The following is a 17,277-nucleotide window of genomic DNA, read 5'->3' on the forward strand; positions in this document are numbered from 1 at the left end:
GCGGTGAGGGCGGCCCCGGCTCGCGGAGCGCGGACGGGCGCCGGTGCGCGGCGCGGTCGCCGCGCCGGCCGGGCTCTCGACCCGCAGGTGCTCCGCGGGGCGCCCCGCGCGGACGGGCGGGCGCTCCCGACTCGGCTGCCTCGGCGGGGTCCCCAGACTCCAGCGCGGAGGAGGCAGGAAGCCTGCGGTACCCTTTTGTGGAATGGCTGGATCCGCGCCTCTTCCTCGAGGCTGGCGTGGAGCTGAGACTGTGAGCGGGCTGAGCCGGCCGGTGCCCCTGCCCGTGCGCGCGCGCACACACGCACCCGCACACATGCGCGCGCACAGACGCGCACACACACACACGCACCCGCACACATGCGCGCGCACAGACGCGCACACACACACACACACGCACACATACACCCGCGCACACACACACCCGCACACATGCGCGCGCACAGACGCACACACACACGCACACACCGGGGAAGGGGCCTCCCTTCTCAGCCCCCCACCCCAACACACACAAGGGGCCAGAGGCAGCGCTGTGGCTCGAGCACAGAGCCCAGGCCCCGAGTTCAAGCCCCAGGACTAGAGACCGGAGGAGCGAAGCCTGGCGCTCCTGCCTTAATTCGTCGCTAATCCAGAGCTTCCTGTTCAAAGCGTGGAGCCTGGACGCAGCAGGGTCTCCTGCCCTCCCATGACTATGACTCGGGATATCCAGAATTAGGCTTTTCTAGCAAGCTCCCAGGTCAAGCTGATGGCTCGTGCTTCACTCTCGGAGCCCACAGAAGGTGGCGCCGCGTAAAATCACCCGGGAAGCTTCTAGGCATAACACTAAACCAACGAAGTCTCTAGCCGTGGGCCGTGAACATCAGTCATTTTTTTCTGAGTAGAGTCCAAGCATCTCACACAACACAGCTTTTATATAACACTGGTTCTCAAAAAGGTTGAATGTGAGGCATAAACATACCTGTGAACTTGTTTGAAAAGAGCATTCTGAGCATCATCATAACAAGAAAATAAAACCCTGGACTCAGCAATCATTTTCTTTTGCGCTGGTACTGGGGCTTGAACTCCGGCCCTGGGCATTGTCCCTGAGATTTCTTTTTTTGGCCAGTCCTGGGGTATGAACTCAGGGCCTGAGCACTGTTCTTGGGCTTTCTCAAGGCTAGAACTCTACCACTTGAGCCACAGCTCCATTTCTGGCTTTTTGGTGATTAACTGGAGCTTATTCTCCACAGGCTTTCCTGCTGGCTTTGAATTGTGACCCTCCAATCTCAGCTTCCTAAGTAGCTAGGATTACAGGTGTGAGCCACCAGCACCACTGGTAATAATGTTTTAACAAGACCCTGAGTTAATTCTGAAGCGTATTAAATTTTCATACCACACACAGATGTAATATAGTTAGACCAGGAAGAGAACCAGAGATTCTGAATGCACATGAGACAAAAGACCTACTGTGAGAGACCAGGAGGGACTGTAACACAAAGTGGTGACAGCCATTGGTGCAGAGAGGGAAAGCAAGTGTGAGATCTCAGAGACAAAATAGAGAAATGAACAGTCTTGGATGAGAGGTGACCAGAGCTCATGGAGTCTGGCTCCATCCAGCAGAGGGAATGGAGCCCCTACCATCATGACACACCTGCCTGGAGGCTGGCCATGTTCCTCATCAGAAGTGCCTTCCTCCTCAGCCCAAGTCTGAGCCCTGGTTCCCAAGACAGAGTGGGGTGCAGGAACTCCTAGCCATCCATCCCTACCAGGGCACTGCCTGCCTCGCTGTGTTGGGCTTGGCAGGCACTCTCAGCCAACACAGCTTACAATGACCAGGGCTCGGCTCTAGGGCTTGCCCGAGCCCAGTGCCAGGTGATTCCATGCATCCTTTCCAGGCCTCCGGGGGGCTTCATGGGTGGCTGTGGATGCCGGGAAGGCCCACGTGTGGCTCCACAATGATCTGGAGCTGTCTCTGGCCACACTGCCTAGCCATCAAGATAACTGATGTTCTCCAGGGCCTGGAAATGGCAGGCCCATCCTTCTGCTCCTGGGCACATCAGCTGGCCCAGAGGCTCGCAGCTGACACCTTCGGCGCTTCAGTAACGTTCGCTCCCGAGGACAAACACCGATACCTGGTTTTTAATCGTACTCCTTCTAAAAAAGCGGTTTGTTTTCCCAGAGGGGCACAATGAAGCCCTGCTGTGTCCCAGTGGGGAGCAGGGAAAGGTGTCCTGGCCGGGCACAGGGCGGATGGCGCACGAGGACCGGCACCCAGCACCCATGCTCCTTCAGAGGGCGACCACCCCAGGGCGTGCCTCGTCTCAGGTGGACATGATGCCACTCTTCTCTCCCTTGACCTTGAGGAACTCAGCCATGCTAGAGAAATACTTCTGGTTAGCCTCGGCTACTTTCTTCTCGGCTGCTTGGGGGTTCACGATTTCCAGACCCTAGGCAGGCAGTGGACAGGGGGATGACAGGTAAGGGGCTAGGCTCCCTCCAACCCCTCCTCCTCCTCCTCCCAGAAGAGAACCACGATGCGGAAGAGGGCCAGCATCCCGATTTCTAACCCAGTTAACTGGTGATGCTGAAAATGCCACCATTTGAAAACAAAACAAACCACCCTCTTCATTTTTGGATGAAGATGCAGAGGACACAGGGACAGCGGCTGATCCCGAGTCCCAGCACAGGTCCCAGCTTCACCAAATAATGGCTGCCAGCCACTTGACAATACTTTTTCTTTTCCTTCTTTCTGTTTTTTTTCTTGCCAGTCCTGGGGCTTGAACTCAGGGTCTGGGCACTGTCCCTGAGCTTCTTTTGCATTCTACCCCTCGAGCCACAGCATCACTTTGGGCCTTTTCTGTGTATGTGGGACTGAGGAATCAAACCCGGGCTTTCACATGCGCTAGGCAAGTGCTCTACCACTAAGCCACCTTCCCAGCCCCCCGACAATGTCTTCAAGGCAGTAATTCTCTTCACCATCCCGGGTCTAACCCGGAAACCTGGCCGCCCTCCACAGGGCAGGTCTGGCTGCTGCCTGTGGCTTTTCCCCGGGAGCCTGACATGGAGCTGGGACCCCAAGCCGCCGCAGGAGCCCTTTGCTGGCAAGCAGGCGAGCTCCTCACACGACCCTGCGGTGAGTAAACTGAGGCACCGGAGCAGGACGGCCTGCTCCTCACTGCAGGGAGGGGCTTGCACTCGGTGTGACACTCCAGCCACTTGACCCGGGGACCCTGACTGCTTCAGCTATTTCAAAGGAGGGACCAGCAGCTCTTAGAGTCCCTGCTGGGGCAGCAGCTGGCCAGTTGGACACCAGTCTCGGCATGACCCCGTGCCTGGCCCAGCAAGCCTCTGCAGGGGCTGTGTTGTGTCGGCGTCACCAGGGACTCCCTGAGCACTGGCCTTTAGGGACATGGGCCTAGGCTGGGCCAGGGGCCACCGGCTGGGCTGGGGGGGGCACACAGGGTGTACCTGGAGCGGGGTGAAGGCCACACTGGAGGCGGTCCCCGAGGAGCGGTCTCGGATGGTGGACTTCCCGCCATATACCACGCTCTGCTTCTGCAGGGTCCGCTGCAGGGAGAAGGGGCTGTGACCCCGGCTCAGGGCTACAACCCCAGGTCACGACCCCTCCAGGCCCCGGCCCCACCCCGCCCCTGTACCTGCAGAGTCTTGGAGATCCTGGCTTTGGTGGCCTCATTCACCTGTGTCTGCCGCACTCGGCCACTGCCCGACTTACCCAGGTGGCCTAAACTGAAGCCCAGGTCCTCCTGGTATGCGTCTTCTTCAATCTGGTGGGAAGGAGAGGCAGCCATGCTCAGCCGGCGCTCAGTTTGACATAAGCCCACCAGCCATGGCGCTGCTTGGGAGCCCCTGGACAGCGCAGGGCCTGGCTCCTGCCTGAGCTGCATGGAGGCCCTTTCTGTGCATGCAGAACTGAACAGGGGACAGGCTTGCTGCTGAGGGCACGTGAGCAGGAGTGGTACAGCGGGGTTACAGAGGACACCTCAAGAAATCCACTAAGCCCCAGGCAGCCTGGGGTCCAGGAGAGACCAGCCAGGTCTGGAGGGCTTGGTGTGGAGCCAGGAGCAAGAAGCTTGGGAGAGCTGGGGCTGGGGTGGAGCAGGAAGCGGGGAGCCAGGAAGGCAGCTCGTACTGAGATCACTCGGGGCTGGGCATGGCCAGATCTGAGCAGGCCTGTGGGGGGCGGGGGGGGCGGGGAGGGTGAGGGCATGGTGGAGAGGGGGTCCCACCTCCCCGAAGCTCATGCGGTTGGCCTGCTTCCGGATTTCTGTCAGCCCCAGCCTCTCCTTCATCTTGCGGTACCTGGGGCCAGGGGCAGGGACAGGAGGTCAGCAGGGAGGTGCCAGCCCTTCCCCACACACATACAACCCAGAGCCACTCACCTGCGACCACCCCGCTTCTTCCGCTGCCCGTCCAGGGGCGCAGGCAGGGGCTTCACCTGCTTCACGGGGGGCGGCTCCTGCCACTTGTCAAACTTGCGCTCTATCTCATCCTTCAGTTCGTAGCCCACCTGCAAAGGGGCCCAGAGCTAGGGAGGGGCCGTGGCTCAGGCCCTATCCCTGTGCCCACCATCCACCCCTGTGCCGTTTCTGGGTGCTGTGGTTCTCGAGGCCTTCCGCCCCGCTTCAAACCTCAGGCCTCACATCCGAACCTGGATTTCAGCCTCCCGCCCTTCAACTGTGACTGTGCCGGGCACAGTCCCGGAGCTCCACCTTCAGCCCCTGCTCCATGCGCCCAGCGTGCGCCTGCCCACCTCTCCTCACCACAGATGCCCCTGCAGGCTCTCCCTTCAGGAAGGATCTCAGCGCAGCCAGGGTTCTCGCGTGTGTGCACAGTTATGGTATGACCTGCTCCCTCCTGGGGCTCTGCAGTCACCCCCCCACCCCCCACCCCCGCCAGTTCCTTTCCCAGGAGGTGCCCTGCTCTCTCCAACTTCCAGGTCCGCTATGGCTGGGTCTTCCATGGGCAACTGGGCTAAGCGTGGGAAGACGGTGAGACCCTGCATTCTCAGGGCGGGCTTGGCATCACTCAGAGCCTTAACATGCCATCAGAGAAACTGCAGAGCAGAGTCCTCGGGAGAAAGGAGGAGCTGCACGGCTGGCTCTGCCACAGAGGACAGGGCACACAGCCGGGGATGCGTCCAGCCAGGGATGCAGGTGGCCCCCCGGATTGGGGGGAGGGGTGGATCCTCCCAGGGGCCTCCAGAGAGCCACAGTCCGGGTGACTCCCAAACATTTCATCTCCTGGATTCTAAGATACTAAGCCTGAGGATTTTTGTTTGTTTTTGCCAGTCCTAGCGCTTGGACTTAGGACCTGGGCACTGTCCCTCAGCTTCTTTTGCTCAAGGCTAGTGCTCTACCACTGGAGCCATATTCTCAGCCCCTAAGCCTATTTTAAGCCACCAGTTTGTACGGATTTGTCACAGCATCCCTGGGGAAGTCATACACCACAGTGAGAGTACCTGGCCTCTGTGGGTCCCTCCCTATGCTGGCTCTCTCATTAGACTGCAGGCCCCGGCATGCGCTCTCCTTCCCCGTCCTCCCTCCCCCTCCTCCCTCTCCCCACCCTCACCTTCCCCTCTGTACTCTCGTGGAAGCTGTCCACACGAGCTGCCAGCGTGCACTTGGCAGCCACCAGCCGGGCTGCTTTCCGCCGGAGATCCTGGAGCAATGGAAGCGGGGGCCAAGTCAGTGAGCAGAATCAGGACAGAGGAGAACCTACGGCCTCTGCTGTGAACAGACCCGTCCATGCTTCACTGGATGTGTTCTACTAAAGCCAAACCACCCTTATTTTGGTAAAAACCAAGATGGGGCACATAAAACCTACAGCCAGAAGACCCAACGAATAATAATAAAGCAGTAAAACTGGCAGCAGCAGTAGACAGTAGAGAGCCCTGCTCAGGAGATATGGTCTCGGGCCTGGAGGCCTCGGGCCAGCCAGATGGCATCCTGTCTGTAGGGCTGGCCCTGCAGGGAAGCCCGGCCTCGGAGCTTGGGGTCACCAGCCCCAACAGACCCTCCACCAAGGCTTGAAGAAGTTTCTCGATGGTCACATGCCACTTCCCAGAGAGGACCCAGGAAGTCCTGTGACTCCCTTCCCCGGGCCCCGGGGCTGGCTCACCGGGGGCAGGGACTGCACAATGTCACTGTGGTAGATGTAGCCGGTGTGGGGCAGCACGGAGGTGGAGGAGAAGCCGGACAGCGTCTTGCGCTGGGCCCCGAGCAGCATGATATTGCAGGCAGGCATCTTGGAGAGGTTGGTCAGGCCGCCGGCCACCCCTGCGGAGGGAGGTGAGGTCAGAGGAAACACGGCATGATTTGGGGGTTCTGGTGATATGGCAGAGGCCCAGGGTACCTCTCTTTTCACAGGGCTAAGAATAGCAAGGGCTCAGAGGAGGGAGCAGCGTGCCCTCGGCCAGGCCACGCTGGTGCCCTGGGCCACCTCTACTGTTTCTGTTTTTATTTTTTTTCTAGTCCTAGGGCTTGAACTCAAGGCCTGAGCTCCTTGGGCTTTCTCGAGGCTAGCGCTCCACCACTTGAGCCACAGCACCACTTCCAGCTTTGTCTCTGCATGTGCTTTGTGTGTGCCTGGAGAGCACTAGGCCAGGCTCCTGCTTCCACCTCTGAATGGGAGCCTTTTCACCGGTCCAAAGCTGGGCAACTGGGCTGCGGGTCTGTTCTGTCTCAGTTCTGGAGCGTTCACAGGAATTGGAGAGGAAAAAGAACTACAGGTGTTCACTCGAGCCCCAGACTCTGGGGATGCAGGACTGCGCATGGCCCAAAGGAGTGTGGGAAGAGACCAGGCTGTGGACTGCCAGGATGGGGAAGAATGCTCTGGATGCTCGATGTGATCGCAAGCCTCCATTTTCCTGTCACACCGTGTGGGGGACCTGTGTGGGGGGACCAGGTCTTACCCATGATCTTGGCGGCCGTAGATGCACCAATGATGATGGAGAGATTGGGTGCAATAAAGGACATGCGTGACTCCACGTACTCATAGATGCGGTGCTTGGAGGCGTTTAGCTCCAGCGCCATGTCGCAGGCCTCCTCTAGCCGCTCCAGCTCCTCCTCCGACAGCTGCTGCCTGCAAGGGCACAGACCCCAGCTCTGTTCGGTACCCAGCCAAGGGACTTTTGTGTAGGAGTGGCTCTGGGGCCACCTCCAGTCCTGACAGCCCCGGCACCTGGGAGCAAGGGCTGCTGGGAATCCCGATTCTCAGCCTGTACCACACTGGTCAGCCGCAGGCCCTCGCTAGCCCTGGCAGGTCTGGGCCGGGATGGTGACACCCAGTGGGGAGTCCTTACCCCTGCGTGGTAGACGCAGTGACACTGACGACCATGATGGTGGCATTGGTCAGAATCTGCTGCAGGTTCTCGTTGTTCTTGCACTTGTCCAGGCTGTTCCCCAGCTCCTGGGGGTGGGGGGAGGAGAACCTGCGTGTTACCAGGAGCTCTCTTTCCCCAGCACACGCCCAGACCGCCTCTTGAGGGCACTGGGAAGGTTGGGGCCCCTCACCAGGGGCTGCACCTGCCTCCCAGCTGTCCCACAACACCCTGCCTGAGCCTCCATGCTCCACCGCCCACCTGGAAGAGAGCTCAGGCAGGACAGACCTGACATCCTGGACAAGCCCTCGGGAGCACAGATCTGGTAACAGCCATTTCCCTGCCACCACCCCAATCTCCTCCTGGACATGGGGCCCAGGGGGATGGAGCTCGTGCTCTCCCTGCCTTCTTGGCTCCTGTCCTTCCTCACAGGATCCCACGTCTTCCAAGTCCAAGTCCTCCAACCTTCCTGGCCTTTTCAACACCCCTCCCACCCTTGCTCATTTCTTCCTGGCTTGTTCCCACGCAGGGGCTTTGCACTTATACAACTGTTCTAGCTGTGTCTTTGCACGGCTGCCTGTGCCAGCCTCTAGAACTCAACTCAATCCCTCCTGCTCCTGGCCTGCTGGGGAGCCCAGGTCAGCTCGTTCTAGGAGGGCAGAGGGAGAAGAGGGCCTGAGGGGGAGTGGGCAAGCACGTCCTCCCCTGCTGAGCTTCTGCTCATGCTGCTCCAGACCTCAAGGCCTCCCAGACCCAGGCATGAAAGCACAGTGCGCCCCTGCGTCTGCCCGGCTCCTCTACTACCTTGACCGTGCGGATGTAGTCCAGGGCGTTGGGCACCAAGGACTCCAGCTCGGGGAATCTCTTCGAGTATTTATCCCGGATGAACTTGTGGATGATATCTAAGATGAACGGGAGGGGTAGGTGTCCAGGCAGGAGGTGGCAGTAGGTCCGCCTTCAGCAACCCCGAAACCCCATCTTGGCACATGGATGTCGGTAGTGTCCACTCGTGCTGCCCGTGAGCAGGAGTGACATGTTACTGCCACACTGAGTCCTGCGGAACAGCACTGCCCTCCTCTGCCCCCACCCTTTGCAGATGGGGATGTGGAGGTGAGGGCTGGAGAGAGTAGACAGACGAAACACGGGGGGGCAGAAGGAGCCCCGGTCTTATAAATAGCCCCAGGCTGATCCGCTCAAACATTTAGATGAGGAGAGATTGTGTTTCCCTCTATGAAGCCATGGTTCCAGTGGTTGAACCTGGATTCCAGCAAATCCTGGAGCTTGGGGACCCACCTGAGAGGTGGGAGGGAGCTGGTTCCTACTCAATCCCCAGGAGGGGCTGGGGAGGAAGAGCAACCGGGACTGCTGCTGTTCACAGTACTCACTCAGCTCGTTCTCGATCTCCACGGTCAGGTTGTTGGCGTCCACAATGACTCGGTACTCGGGGGCCGCCTCCACTGGTCCCATCACTGTGAACACAAGCAGCGCCTGCGTGGTGGGTGTGTGTGTGGGGGGGTGCCTAAACGCCCTCCTGGATCACAGAGCTGTGGGAAGACTGGGGTTGAGACTGGGGACAGGAAGGGGGGCTGAAGGGTGTAGTGGCAATGGGTTTACACGCCTGCACACATCCCCTAGACCTGGGTTGGTCCTTCTCGTCTTCCAATCTGCCCTCCAGGCCAATCCAGACTTCCAGAGCAAAACCAACCCATCCCACGGGCGCGCCATCACTCTGAGCTCCACAGACAGACACCCGAGGCCTCTATACACCTGAAGGGCACCATCAGTGACCTGCAGAGTCCCTCAGGGACGTCTGTAAGCTTCCCCGAAGCCTCTCCATCTTCCCGCAGGGCCTGACTACAGTGTCTCAGCACCAGAGGCTGCTCCACGTCTCTGGATCCTCACAGACGCTGCTCACTTCTTCCTTTAACCCTTCCCAGTTTTCCATTCACAGTAATGATACACTTACTTTGATACATCTAATCCGTACATTTTTTTTTTTTTGGTTGGTTGTGGGGCTTGAACTCTGGGCTTGGGCACTGTCCCTGAGCTCTTCAGCTCAAGGCTAGCATTCTACCACTTGAGACACAGCACCACTTCCCATAAAGTTTAACTTTTTTTGTGTATGGATCATGGGGCTTGAATTCGGCCTGGGTGCTGTCCCTAAGCTCTTCAGCTCAAAGCTACCACCCTACCTCTAGGCCTCGGTGTTGTCCCTGAGCTCTTCAGCTCAAGGCTACCGCCCTACCCTAGAGCCAAACCCCACTTCCCATTTTCTAGAGATTAATTGGAGATAAGAGTCTCAGGTCTTTTTGTGCCAGGCTGAGCTGGTCTGGCTTCGAACCTTGATCATCAGATTTCAGTCCCCTGAGTGAACCACCATGCCCAGCAAAGTTAACTTTTTAAAAAGTCCACTGATTTAAAGGAGATGTTAAGTAAATAACAGGCTGAGAGATTACAGATATGAGAAGGAAAAAATATGTAATTGCTCAGTGCAGTTTAGGAAACCTTAAGATATAGAAGCATAACTAGAAAGCATCCAAGACAGAGTAAGGATTTCAGAGCTCTGGGGTATAACACACATATAAGTGTATATAAATATGTGTATAGACACACATACGAGAGCTCTTACTATGCAGTCCAGACAGGACTCAAACACTCAACCCTCCTACTTCATCCTGCTACGTGCTAGGACTACATTTGTATGCCGCCAAACCAGGCGAGTACAGTACGATTTTACTGAGAACATGAACTGGGACAGGATGGGACGGAGGAAAAGACAAAGACTCTGGAAAAGGCTGAGGAAGAAACACATTCAATTTCAAAGCCATGAAGAACAAAGAAGGCAGCAAAGAATGAGTGGGGGAGAGGAGTACCTTCTGAAGCTTTGGCTTGCTTGCTGATGTACTCCTCAATCTTCACCATGATCTCTGCAAACTATCAGGGAAGCAGAGTCAGAGCCTGGGACCCTTGAGAAAGAAGAGCTGTTCCCCCATCACAGCCACCTCCAGCGAGTGTGGTTCACAGGGCACTCACACCCTCAGGCCCTCTTACCATCTTGCTGTCCCAAAGCTTGGCGATGCTCTTGACCGAATCCCCGGAAAGGTCCAGCTGTGTCTCCTCCTGTACATCCTCGATGGCTGGCTCTTCTTCTTCCTCTCCATAGCTTCCTCCTTCTTCCTCTTCTGCTGCCTCCTCGAGGTCAGCCAAGAGTTCATCTGCCAGAGACATCCCAAGGCCTACAGGAAAGCCAGATGAGTTCCCTAAATCTCTCTGGAAGATTCTGGCTCTTCTTTAGGAAGCCCAGCAATAGGCAGGCTTCGTAAAGATGGGTGCTCTGCTTGCTTCCTTCACTGGGGTGTCACAGGTTCCTATCCATGCAGAACACACCACACCCCTCCAACTGCACCGGGTGGGAGCCTCCTTCCCCCACGGCTGAGTCTCCCCACCTCCACTCCCACTGCCTCCCACTCCGCGCTTCGTTCTTCCCTAACTCCGTCTTGTTCTCTTATCCACTGATGCGGCCCAGCCTGGGGCGGGCTGCTGGATGCCACAAGCCCTACGGCACCACACACACACACACACACACACACACTCACACACACACTCACACACACGCACACACTCACACTCGTGGTTAGCTGGGCTCTGCTTCCTCACGCCTGCTTCCCAGGCATCAGCCAATCTCACGGGGCAGGGGGCAGGTCACAGGCGCGCCTGTCTCCGCACACGCCGTCCTCCGGGCCCCGCGGCCCGGCCCCCGCCGCCCACCCTCCCCGACCCCTTCTCACTCACCCCCAGCCTGCGCACACGACGGTTCCTACGAAAGAAACTTCCCCGGAGTGGGCGGCGCGCCCTGGTGACGCACGCGCCGCGGCGCCGCGCCGCGCCGATGACGTCAAGCGCGCTGTCTGATTGGCCACCGCCCGGGCCGATCCCGGTCGCGTTTGAAACAACTTTATTCGCATCCGCTGCCGTGGCTCCCTGAGCAGGAGACCGGGGCTGCTGCGCGCGGAACCGTCCTGGCCTGAGGTGTCGAGACGAGGGCAAAGGCGGTGGCAGCGCAGAGGACCGGGGGCGGCATTCGACAGGAAAGCCAGGACTGGACACCGGGACTTCGGGAGGCCTGGGGGACGGGAGGAAGGAAGCCGGGGACGCGGAACTACAACTCCCAGAAGGCGCCGGGCTGGCGGGGCCGAAAAGCCCGACGGGACGGGTAGTTTTGCGCACTGCCCTCCCTGGAGGACAGTTCTGAAGTCCTGAGATTTGGGTCGCGGGGAGCCGGGGAGATGGAGCTGGAGCAGCGGGAAGGGTGAGTGGCCGACCGGCCGAGGGGAACCCCGAGTCTGGAGGCGCGCCCGCGGGGTCTGCAGCCGTCCGCCCGTGGCCTCTGAGGGCTGACGGGGGTTGTAGTTCGGGAGGCTACCTTCTCGCTCACCTTCTCGGGGTACCTGGGTCTGGGGCGGGAGGAGGCTAGTGACCCCCCCAAATCTGAGAAACGAGGAGGACTGGGGTCTGGGCGCCAGGCCGGCGGGGCCCGGGAGCTCGGATCGGGGTCCTTAAGCCCCCGCCCCGGCCCTCCAGGACCATGGCAGCCGTGGGCTTCGAGGAGTTCTCGGCACCCCCGGGCTCGGAGCTGGCGCTGCCTCCGCTGTTCGGCGGCCACATCCTGGAGAGCGAGCTGGAGACCGAGGTGGAGTTCGTGTCGGGCAGCCTGGGCGGCCCCGGGCTCCGGGAGCGGGACGAGGAGGAGGAGGCGGCCCGGGGTCGGCGGCGCCGGCAGCGGGAACTGAACCGCAGGAAGTACCAGGCCCTGGGCCGGCGCTGCCGGGAGATCGAGCAGGTAGGTGAGTGCCCGTCCCGGAGCCCACCTGCTCCGGCAGCCGCTCAGCCTCCCGGAGTCTCCCAGGCGCCCTCGCGGGGGCGCCAGGCCGCACAGGTGCATGGGTCCGTCTCTTTACCCTCTGTCCCAAATGAATTCCCTGGGCCCGGGGACGTCACTGAACCCACCTCCTTGGTGAAGAGGAGCCACAGGAGGCAGAGCCCACGGCTTTAAGAGGTCACGAGGATTTGGATATTTTGTTTTGGGGGTTGTTTTTTTAGGCCAGTCCTCGGGCTTAAACTCCTGGCCTGGGCACTGTTCTTGGACACTTTTTGCTCAGGGCTAGCACTGCCACTTGAGTCACAGAGCCACTTCCAGTTCTTTCTGTGTATGAGGTTCCAGGGAATGCGACCCAGGGCTTCATGCACGCTAGGCGAGCACCTACCACTAGGCCACACTCCCAGCCCCAAGGATTTGGAATTGTTTTCTTTCTTGAGAATGAAGTGGGGGGGCATTGAAAGACTTTAAGGAGGGAGGGGAGCACTTGACCACGTCAAAGGCTCTCTGAAGAATATATCAGTTTTGCTCAAGTTATTAAACAAAAACACCACCACTATCTGGTGGCTCAGTGGCACATGTTTCCGGATGACATGCGACACGGGGGCCCTGTCCAGGTTCCCACCTTGCTTTGGGTTTCCAGTAACTTAGGTGTTCTCTAGCCTGTGCACTCGTGGAACTTCCACAGGCTCTGGCCTGGCAGGCAGGTAGGGAACCCAGGACGGGAGTGTGACGTGCCCTGGTTTCTTCTGCTTCTCCAGGTGAATGAGCGGGTCTTGAACAGGCTCCATCAGGTGCAGAGGATAACTAGGAGGCTCCAGCAGGAGCGCAGGTAACCAGGCCCCTGGCCTCTGCCCCAACAGGCTGGGCATCCATCCCTTCCCATGGGCTCCCACACACTGGGCTCTCACCAGCCACAGGATGCAGCTGGAGATGGTAGACACTGTTGGCTGTGTGGCTGAGCTGCCCTTTCCTACACAAGGGCAAAGCCCTTGTGTTAGTGCAATGCACTAGCTAGCCCCAAGCTCACTGTGGGGGTGAGGGCTCCGGTGAGTCTCTCTGTCTTTAGTGCCGGGGCTGGCTTTGAACCATTCCTCAGATCTCAGCCTCCTGAGCAGCTAGGATTACAAGTGTGAGCCATTGCATCCAGCTTAGAGTTTTTGGTTTTTTTTTTTGTCAGTCCTGGGTCTTGAACTCAGGGCCTGAGCACTGTCCTTGGGCTTTCTCAAGGCTAGAGCTCTACCACTAGAGGCACAGAACCACTTCCAGCTTTTTTCTATGTATGTGGTACCGAGGAGTAGAACCCGGGTCTTCGTGCATGCTAGGCAAACACACTACCACTAGGCCAAACTCCAGGCCTCTCCTAGCTTTTTTGTTCAAGGCTGGTGCTCTACCACTTGAACCATGGCTCCGCTTCCAGTTTTTAGGTGGTTAATTAAAGATAAAAATCTTACAACCTTTCCTTCCTGGACTGTTGGCTTTGAACCACAGTCCTCAGATCTCAGCCTTCTGAGGAGCGGGTGGAAGAAGAGAGCCACAGGGGCCCCTCTGTGCTGGCCTTGTACCTGGTAAAGGCGAGCTGAGTGCTGGTGGTCTCTGCATACAGGTTCCTCATGCGGGTCCTGGACTCTTACGGTGATGACTACCGGGCCAGCCAGTTCACCATTGTGCTGGAGGTGAGTGCCGGGCTCTGGGGGTCAGAGGAGCCCAAGACAGCCAGCCTCATGTGCCCTCCCCTCCCCCACAGGACGAGGGCAGCCAGGGTACAGATGCCCTCACCCCTGGCAATGCTGAGAATGAGCCTCCAGAGAGAGAGGGGCTGTCCCCACCCAGAAGGACTCCCATACCCCCAGAAGCCAGCAGCCCAGCCCCTGGTGAGGGGTCCAGCGGGAGGAAGAGGCGGAGGCCACCTCGGGAAGGAGGCCGGGCTGGAGCAGCGCTGACTCCGGATCTGGCACCAGTGCAGGTGGGAGGACCCAGGTCCAGCGGGGGTGGGGAAGAGAGAAACTGAGGTGGAGGAGGGGAAAGCAGGCAGGGGAGGAGGTTGTCTGGCCTGCAGAGCTGCACTAGGGCAGCCCATGGGGTCTTATTTTTTTTTCTTTTTGCCAGTCCTGGGCTTATACTCAGGGCCTGGGCACCGTCCTTATAGTTTCTCAAGGTTAGAGCTCTACCACTTGAGCCTCAGCACCACTTCTGGCTTTTTTCTATGTATGTGGTACTGAGGAATCAAACCCGGGTCTTTGTGCATGTTAGACAAGCACTCTACCACTAGGCCAAACTCCCGGCCCCCCATGGGGGTCTTCTACCCCCAGGCCTACTCATGCTGTGCTCCTTATCTCTCCAGATTAAGGTTGAGGAAGACTTTGGCTTTGAAGCAGATGAGGCCCTGGATTCAAGTTGGGTTTCTCGGGGTCCTGACAAACTGCTACCTTACCCCACCCTGGCCAGCCCGCCCTTCGACTGACACCCCCCTCCCCTACAAATTAAAACAACAAAAAAAGGCTGCCTTGGCCACTGTCCGCTGCTGCTCCCATCTCTGATCACAATCAGATTCTGAGACTGGTTCACATTTTTATTGAGGCCCCAGGGGAGGGGTTCACCATCCTGTCAGCTGTCAGCAGAGGTATTCACAGATTCTTCAACCACTCCAAGTTGGGGCCTTTGGGCTCCTGAGGGTGGCTGGGCACATCTGGCAGATTCCCATCGTCTCGTAGGGGTACTGTGAGACAGGAGGGGCACTGAGGAAGGGTACTGTGAGACAGGAGGGGCACTGAGGAAGGGTACTGTGAGACAGAAGGGGCACTGAGACTAGCAGATCTCCAGGCTCTGCAGAGGTCAGCTGGTCTGTCAGTTATGTGCAGAGAGGAAAGTGAGACCCCAGGAGAGGGTTGGAGAGGAAGCTGAGGCTGGCGACAGGTGGACTAGGAGAGCAGGAGGGTAGGAGAACCGCCCAGAAGCCGTAGATATGGATAGGAAGAGAAGCTCAGAGATGGCCACTGTGTAACCACAGGATGGTGTGAGCTGTGGCCCCCGGCGGCTCACCTGGGTAGTTGTAGGGTGTGGCTGCGTTGATCCTACTGGAGTACTTGGTGTAGGGGCTGATTGCAGGCAGGATTATGGCTGTGAAGAGAGACAGTGAGGCCAGGGCACAGGCCAGCGTGGAGGCCCTGTGGCACCTTGGGCCCCTATTTGTGCAGGTGGGGGGTTGGAAGCAGGACAGGAGCCTGGCAGGAAGCGGAGGGGAGGAAGAAGGGCTGGTCACAGCAGAGCCACATTCTGAGGCAGCCAGGGGCTGTTCCACAGGAACAGGAGTGTACCAAGAACACTGAGGCCCAGAGTGGAAGCAGTGCCTGCTGGAAGGCTGGCATCATGAGCACCCTCACATCTTCCCACACTCACAGGGGAGAGGGAGGCACCAAGGTGCTAGGACTGATTTAATGTGGTAGTATCCCATCTCAGCTTGAGAAAATGGCTGGCATCATTCTTCTAAGCACACCAGATTTTAATTCAGGCCTAGTGGTAGAGTGCTCACCTAGCATGCATCAAGACCAGGATTCAATTCCTTGGTACCACATACACAAAGCCTGTGGCTCAAGTGGTAGAGCTCTACCCTTGAGAAAGCCCAAGGGCAGAGCTCAGGCCCTGAGTTCAAGCCCAGGACTGGCAAGAAAAAAAAAGAAACAAAGACAAAAAAGCCGAGAGCGTGGTAGCTCACACCTGTCATCCCAGCTACTCAGGAGGCTGAGATCTGAGGATCAAGATTCAAAGCCAGCCTGGGCACAAAAGGACTTGAGATTCTTTTTTTTTTTTTTTTTTTTGCCAGTCCTGGGCTTGAGCTCAGGGCCTGAGCACCGTCCTTGGACTTTCTCAAGGCTAGAGCTCTACCACTTGAGCCTCAGCACCACTTCTGGCTTTTTTCTATGTATGTGGTACTGAGGAATCGAACCCGGGTCTTCATGCATGCTAGGCAAGCACTTTAACCACTAGGCCACACTCCCGGCCAGGACTTGAGATTCTTATCCCCAATTAACCTCTAGAAAACGGGAGGTGGGGCTTGGCTCAAGGGTAGAATGGTAGCCTTGAGCTGAAGAGTTCAAGCACAGCGCCAGGTGGAATTCAAGCCCCAGGACCCACAGAAAGGAAGGAAGGAGGGAGGGAGAGAAAGAGAGAGGAGAGGGGGGAGAGAAAAGCCCCTTCCCATGTGCCCCGTGTGGGAGGAGGGAAGGGTCAGGGTCTCCACAAGGATGCCACTGGCATGGGCTCCCGCTCTGACCCGGGGCCGCACTCATCCGGGGCTCGGCACTGACCCAGGGCCGCTCTGACCCGGGGCTCGGCACTGACCCGGGGCCCGGCACTGACCCGGGGCCCGGCCCACGCCACCCACAACCACTCAAGGGCAATGGGCGCCGCGACTCCGCAGCGGTGGGTAAGGGGGTGGAGGGGACGGGCGCGGGAAGGGGGCGCGCGCGCGCAGCCGCGTCACTCACGCACCGAGGCCCCCGAGGGCGAAGGACACCACGAGCACCGGCTCCTTGCCCCAGACATCCTTGAGGAAGGCGGTGATTCCTGGGAAGGTAGCGGAGGGTCAGCGGGCCCCGGTGACCTCTCACCGACCGTGCCGCCCCGTCCCCGGGGCCTCCCTCGCGTGCCCAGAACCACCGCAGCCCCAGCGCCCGCACTCACGCGAAGCCATCTTGGTCTCGGCGGCGGCGGCGGCGCGGAGCAATCTGGGAGTTGTAGTCCCTTGCTAGGGTACCGTGCCGTGAACAGTAAAGAGCAAAGACGAACCGGGAGTCAAAGACGCGGAGCACTCTGGGAGTTGTAGTCCCTGTGCTAGGGCGCCGGGGCGTGCACTGTGAAGGGCAAAGACGAACCGGCGTCAGAGACGCGGAGCACTCTGGGAGTTGTGGTTCCGGAGCCAGACTCCGCCGAGTTCCTCCCTCGCACTGGCCAGACGTTCAAGGCTGCAGCTAGAAAGATTTCAGGGCTTGGTGGGCTGCTAGGAAGGGCCGCAGTGTCTAACGCTGGCTAGCTCAGGGGACTTGCACACACACACCCCGCGCGCACACACACACACGCACACACA

General features: G+C 58.8%; 3 protein-coding genes across 5 annotated transcripts; 1 reads left to right on the top strand and 2 right to left on the bottom strand.

Annotated features, from left to right (window-relative positions):
- Nucleotides 1-2,100: 2,100 nt before the first annotated feature.
- On the bottom strand, nucleotides 2,101-11,195 carry Prpf31 (pre-mRNA processing factor 31). 2 transcript variants are annotated; one of them, XM_090322944.1, is made up of 14 exons: nucleotides 11,108-11,195; nucleotides 10,367-10,551; nucleotides 10,189-10,249; nucleotides 8,701-8,784; nucleotides 8,120-8,217; nucleotides 7,298-7,404; nucleotides 6,908-7,077; nucleotides 6,115-6,272; nucleotides 5,566-5,655; nucleotides 4,377-4,504; nucleotides 4,224-4,296; nucleotides 3,633-3,761; nucleotides 3,445-3,543; nucleotides 2,101-2,423 (listed from the first exon to the last, which is right to left on the bottom strand). In XM_090322944.1, the coding sequence occupies exons 2-14, from the start codon at nucleotides 10,541-10,543 to the stop codon at nucleotides 2,298-2,300; spliced, it is 1,500 nt and encodes a 499-aa protein (XP_090179070.1). In that variant the 5' UTR covers nucleotides 10,544-10,551; nucleotides 11,108-11,195; the 3' UTR covers nucleotides 2,101-2,297. The 2 variants fall into 2 exon arrangements, with proteins under 2 accessions (XP_090179070.1, XP_090179071.1); XM_090322945.1 differs by lacking the exon at nucleotides 11,108-11,195 and adding an exon at nucleotides 10,973-11,063.
- Nucleotides 11,196-11,231: 36 nt separating this feature from the next.
- Nucleotides 11,232-14,688, top strand: Tfpt (TCF3 fusion partner). The gene is made up of 6 exons (XM_090322964.1): nucleotides 11,232-11,624; nucleotides 11,897-12,155; nucleotides 12,953-13,023; nucleotides 13,798-13,867; nucleotides 13,939-14,157; nucleotides 14,536-14,688. The coding sequence occupies exons 1-6, from the start codon at nucleotides 11,602-11,604 to the stop codon at nucleotides 14,653-14,655; spliced, it is 762 nt and encodes a 253-aa protein (XP_090179090.1). The 5' UTR covers nucleotides 11,232-11,601; the 3' UTR covers nucleotides 14,656-14,688.
- Nucleotides 14,689-14,749: 61 nt separating this feature from the next.
- Nucleotides 14,750-16,897, bottom strand: Ndufa3 (NADH:ubiquinone oxidoreductase subunit A3). Of its 2 annotated transcripts, none has more exons than XM_090322980.1 (4): nucleotides 16,875-16,897; nucleotides 16,683-16,757; nucleotides 15,234-15,311; nucleotides 14,750-14,910 (listed from the first exon to the last, which is right to left on the bottom strand). In XM_090322980.1, the coding sequence occupies exons 1-4, from the start codon at nucleotides 16,882-16,884 to the stop codon at nucleotides 14,819-14,821; spliced, it is 255 nt and encodes an 84-aa protein (XP_090179106.1). In that variant the 5' UTR covers nucleotides 16,885-16,897; the 3' UTR covers nucleotides 14,750-14,818. The 2 variants fall into 2 exon arrangements, with proteins under 2 accessions (XP_090179106.1, XP_090179105.1); XM_090322979.1 differs by having other exon boundaries at nucleotides 14,750-14,942.
- Nucleotides 16,898-17,277: the final 380 nt, after the last annotated feature.

This window comes from Megascapheus bottae, chromosome 31, assembly GCF_031878675.1.
Source record: "Megascapheus bottae isolate mThoBot1 chromosome 31, mThoBot2.hap1, whole genome shotgun sequence".
In the NCBI taxonomy this organism is placed as follows: domain Eukaryota; kingdom Metazoa; phylum Chordata; class Mammalia; order Rodentia; family Geomyidae; genus Megascapheus; species Megascapheus bottae.